Raw genomic sequence first — 5,125 nt, 5'->3', positions numbered from 1 at the left:
TATTAGCTTTCTTTCTTATTTCTTGTATAAAACAGGGCAGGCGTGCAGGTCCTAATGATCACCTAGTCCTCAGTCTCCTTCCCTGCCCCATTCTTCTGGGCACGTGCTTTCATCCTCAAGGTCACTTCATGGACCCAATGTGGCTGCAGACATCAAAACAGCATGCCAAGGACTCCTTGAGGAATTTCGCACTTGGGCTCAGTGTAGCTCAGTGGTAGAGTGCATGCTCAGCAAGGCCCTGGGTTCGATCCCTGCACTGCAAGAAAAAATAAATCTTTCCTTAGAATTCCTACCCAGGGACTTCTGCCTACATCTCATTCACCAGAACTTGGTCTCACAGTCGTAACTAGCTGTAAACAAGGATGGAAACTAGGATTGAAATATTTTTTTCTCAGTTGGGAACATTGCCTAGGCTCTGTTTAGGGTGACTAAACTATCTTAGTTTGCTCAGGAATGAGGAGTTTCCCGGAATATGGGATTTTTATTCTAAAAACAAAAAGCCGAAGCAAATCCTTATTAGTCACCCTAGTCATGTTACAAAGGACTTTGGATCAGCAGTTACGGTTCCTGCCAATGATATGTGCTCTACTATTTGTTTTATCTTTTTAGCATCAATAGATTTGCCTAATACTGTGTACCCTTAGGGTAGGCCATAAACAATCTGATGTCTACTGGAGAGATGAAAATCATACTAATGACTAACATTTATTGAGTTTCTCTGTGCCAAATGCTATTCTATAAAGCACTAATTATTTGTGTGTGTGTGATTAGCAGCTACATGGCAACATTACTGTGGTTACTAGTAATTACATATAGTCCACGACTCTAAGTATTTTACAAACTTTAATTCCACTATTTTCATGATGGCATCAATTTATGTCACCGTATCTTATAGATAAAGAAGCTAAGGAATAGAGAATTTAAGTTTAGCTTTCCAAGGATCAAGCATCTGGGCGGTAGGCCTGATAGCTACACACTAGAGTCCACACCTTTAACCTGTGGCTTGTGTGACACTTACAATCTAACACAGTAGGCAGTGAGCTTGCTATGCAGTAGCAATGAGCATTGGGGATTTTGAGCACTAAAGAGCTCAACGTGCTATGAGAGAGTGAAGGGGCCCCCACTGAGCTGGGGATTCAGGAGGGCCTCCTGGCTCTGATGACACTTAGATCCAGGTCTGGAGAATGAAGAGGAAAGGATGTCAGTGGAGGGAACAGCAAGGGCATGGATTCTAGCCAGGGTAAACTTAGGCTGTCTGAGGATTAGGCAGGAGGCTACCACGCTGGTGGCAGAGGGTGTCAGGGAGAAAGTCAGGGTTCGGTGGGGGATCTGGAAAGCTCTGCCTATCACGGGGAGATGTGTCTGAGTGAGCACATTGGACAGAGGGTCTAACCCAGTTTGGAGACCTTTCGGAGAAGCGACGTTTACAATTGGACGATGAGCAAGAGATAGCTTTAGCGTGAGATAGGAGAAAGGCATTCCAGGCAGCGTGAGCAGCATGTGCAAAGGCCCAGGGGCAAGGAGATATTTGGAGTACAGGAGGGAAAAGGAGAAGGCAGGTGGCCAGAGCACCAAAACCAAGAGGGAGTAGTGAGAGGAAAGGCTTGAGAAGTGACCAAGACCCAAAATGAGGGATCTTGGAGGCCAAAATGGGGTCTTCAGTGAGGCCTCAGGCCCATGGCATTGGTAGTGAAACCCACCCAACTCCAGCCTGCCTGGGGAGAGGAGCTGGAGGGTAGTAAATGAAAGTCCTTTTCTTCCTGTCCCTGCAGCAACGGTTCCCAGGACACATTTGAAGCGTGCTACAGTGGTACATCCACTCCTTCTTTCCACGGCTCACACTGCAGTGGCAGTGACCACAGCGGCCTGAGCCTTGAGCAGCTGCAGGATTACATGATCACGGTGAGCCAGGAAGCTGGGAGGCTGGAACAACCATGCACAGGCCTGGATGTGCCAAAGCCTGAGGCCTCAGAGGCCAGGGCAGGCAAATAAATGGAGGCCAGCTTGTGAAAGGTCTTGACTCATGCCAGCTGACATTCACTGTGCACCACGTACTTTCCAAGCACCTTTCACTTATTACTTTTCATCCTTTCAACACTCCCAAGAGGGAGGTGCTGTCATCTCACTCATGGAGAGGAAGGGTAGCATCAGGAAGGTTGTGCCCCACAGAGGGCCAGGATTGGGACTCCAGTGGCCATTCTCAGATGCTGCAAGGGGGTGTGAATCCCCTGAGCAGGCCACGGAAGGGTTTTTGGAGGGGGCCAACCCATGTGGGCCCCCAGAGAGGGCTCTGGATCCTTCGAGCAGAGGCTGGGCAGGCTCGCTCCTGGGACTGATTGCAAAGGGGGTCCCTCCACAGCTCCGGAGTAAGCTGGGGTCCTCTGAGATCCAGCAGTTTGCACTGCTCCTGCGGGAGTACCGGCTGGGACTGCACATCCAGGACTTCTGTGCCGGCCTGCTGAAGCTCTACGGAGACCACCGCAAGTTCCTGCTCCTGGGTGAGCCCCGACCCACCACCCCACCACCCCCAGGGGGAAGTGAGCACCCCTGTTGGGTCTGTGTCATTTCTAAGCAGGTGCCACCCTGGATGGTTTTCTTCTTATCCTTCAGCCTCTGATAATGATCTTGAGGTCATGGGGCAGACATGGAGATGGAGGCACAGAGACAGGAGAGGATTTGCCACAGTCAGGAACTAAAGCTGACTGGACTGAGGTCCTAGTGCAGCCATTTCACCTCCAGAGCAAAGTGGGGAAGGAGATAGAGTCTTCCTGTCTTTCTTCATGAGGAAGCTGAACCTCAGAGGGAATAAGGAACCTGCCTAAGTTCACACAGCTAAGAAGCAGCACTGATAACCACAACAGGAATAATAATACCAGTAAGATGCATGTGTTTGGCAGTTATCTGATCAAGCACCATCTCATTGAGTGGCCCCTGTTCTGGGAAGTAGATACAATTATTTTCCCTTTTGAGTCTGTGAGGAAACAGGCTCAGGGTAGCAAAGTAAAATCAAATAGCTGGTAAGCAGGGATGGAGGTCAAGTGACATAATGTTTATTGAGTGTGCATGTGTTCAAAGGTGTTCAAAGTTGTTTGTTATTTAATCTTCACCTGCTCATAAGAACAGGTGCAATTCTCTCAGTTTTATAGATGAGAAGTTGAGGCCCAGAGTAGCTATTTAGTGAAAGTCACGTAGCTCACACTCTGGAACATAGCAGGAATAGACTAAGCTGACATACAGCAAGCAGCTGCTGTGTGCTAAGTGTGTTATGATCCGCTGGCTCAGACAGTTGAGGAACTTGGTCAAAGCCACGCATCCAGCAAGTGACAGAGTTGGGATTTGAACTCAGATCGTCAGAGGCAGATTCCTCTGTGGGAAGGAAGGGGCTGAATCCTGGGAATCACCCTGGCCCGCGGCCTGCAGGGATGCGGCCCTTCATCCCAGACCAGGACATCTGCTACTTCGAGGGCTTCCTGGAGGGCGTGGGTATCCGAGAGGGCGGCATCCTCACCGACAGCTTTGGCCGCATCAAGCGCAGCATGAGCTCCACGTCGGCGTCAGCGGTGCGCAGCTATGACGGCGCGGCCCAGCGGCCCGAGGAGCAGGCCTTCCACCGGCTGCTGACAGATATCACGCACGACATTGAGGCGCTGGCCCCTGACGACGAAGACGATGACGATGACGGTGACGGTGACGACAATGACAATGACAAGTCCCGGGGTGGGGGCAATGTGGCGGAAGACAACTACCTGTAGCCTCTGCCCCCTTGCAGTCCGCCTCTGAGCCTTCCTTACTCTTGCCTGTGAGACCCCATCCCTACCCATCTTTGCTCCCTTGTTGCGTCCCTTCACCAGGGCTCCACTCCCGGGGTCTCTGACCCTGGCCTTTGTGACTCTGGCCCCTGAAGTACCAGAATGTCCTGCAGGGGGCGGGCGAGGGCAGATCCTAAAGGCCCGGGCTGTCACCAGGGGTCAGCAGGAGCCAAGGAGCCCTGGTCGGCTTCAGAACATTTCTTCCTCCTCAGGACCCCTCAGCTTTTCCAAGGCTGAGAGATGAAGAAGGGCTCCACCTGCTGGCAGACTGAGAAAAGAATTTTGAGTCAAATCCACACGACACATACACTACTTTTTATACATGCATTTTTTCTCAGAGACCTCTACTTCTTTTACAGATTTGAAAACTGAGTTCAAAAAAGGGCAAGAGGCGTGAGGGAATCTCCTGATTCTCCTTTGATATTGTTTCCCAGTTTCTTCCTCTCTCCATTTCAGCCCCACCTTCACAGGGTGGTCATGGGAAATTAATGAAGGGTAAGACCTTAGTGCTGGGCCTAGCGCATAGTTGATGCTCAATAAATGCTGTTCCTTTCCCTATGGAATGCCTTCTGGCTTGGTTTACTGTCTCTTCTGGGGCAATGGAATGGGAGCTGTGGTGGGGCAAGGTGTTAAAAAGACTTGTCAGGGAGTTCATAGTTTGGGAGGAGAAACAGGACTCACCCCTGCATCTCTCCAGGGCTCTGGGCCCAAGCTCCACACAGAATTACCCAAGACTCCTCAGCCTGGGGTCTGGGGGAAATCAAAGCAATTTGAAGCCAGGGCTAAAGAGCTAGAGGTCGAGATGAGACCAGGCTTGGCACAACCTGAGCCTTTGAGAAGAAGCCAGAAACACTCCTAGAAGAGTTAACATTAATTTAGAGAACCTTAGAAAGCCTCCTGTGGCCAGACACATGGCACTTACCAAAAAGAAGGTAGAGGGCCAAGGATTTAGCTTAGTGGTGCTGCTGCCTGCCTTGAAAGCCCAAGGTTCTGAGTCCCTGGTACAAAAAGGGTGGGATGGGGTATGGCTATCATCAATTTTTAAGTAATATTATTGTTAGGATTTTAGGTTTGGAGAGATTCATGATTCATACTTAGCTGATGGCAAATGAACATCCTATCATTGCTGGCCTGTGAAAAGTCCTTCTGATGTATTCCTTTATTCCTTTCCAGCGACACATTCCTCACACTCCTGCCCCCTTGCACCAAAAGCACCCACCCACACACACACTGAAATGTTTCCCTGACATAGAAAGTACCACCATATTGTGTGTGTGTTTATGTAAGTGGTATTGCGTAAGGATCTCATGCTGTTG

The 5,125-nt window shown here is 50.0% G+C and overlaps 1 protein-coding gene across 1 annotated transcript in view; it reads left to right on the top strand.

Moving 5' to 3' along the window:
* Window positions 1-4,357, top strand: part of Ccm2l (CCM2 like scaffold protein) — a 15,157-nt gene extending 10,800 nt beyond the window's left edge. Inside the window, exons 9-11 of the mRNA XM_019208068.2 lie at window positions 1,773-1,902; window positions 2,360-2,498; window positions 3,421-4,357. Coding sequence (XP_019063613.1) covers window positions 1,773-1,902; window positions 2,360-2,498; window positions 3,421-3,752 — 601 coding nt within the window. The 3' untranslated portion in view covers window positions 3,753-4,357. The remainder of the gene's footprint in view (window positions 1-1,772; window positions 1,903-2,359; window positions 2,499-3,420) is intronic.
* Window positions 4,358-5,125: the final 768 nt, after the last annotated feature.

Source organism: Fukomys damarensis, unplaced genomic scaffold (genome assembly GCF_012274545.1).
Source record: "Fukomys damarensis isolate Sample0158 unplaced genomic scaffold, DMR_v1.0_HiC HiC_scaffold_22, whole genome shotgun sequence".
NCBI classification, from domain to species: domain Eukaryota; kingdom Metazoa; phylum Chordata; class Mammalia; order Rodentia; family Bathyergidae; genus Fukomys; species Fukomys damarensis.
The sequence above is the reverse complement of the archived record's forward strand: the minus strand, read 5'-3'. Positions and strand labels throughout refer to the sequence as shown.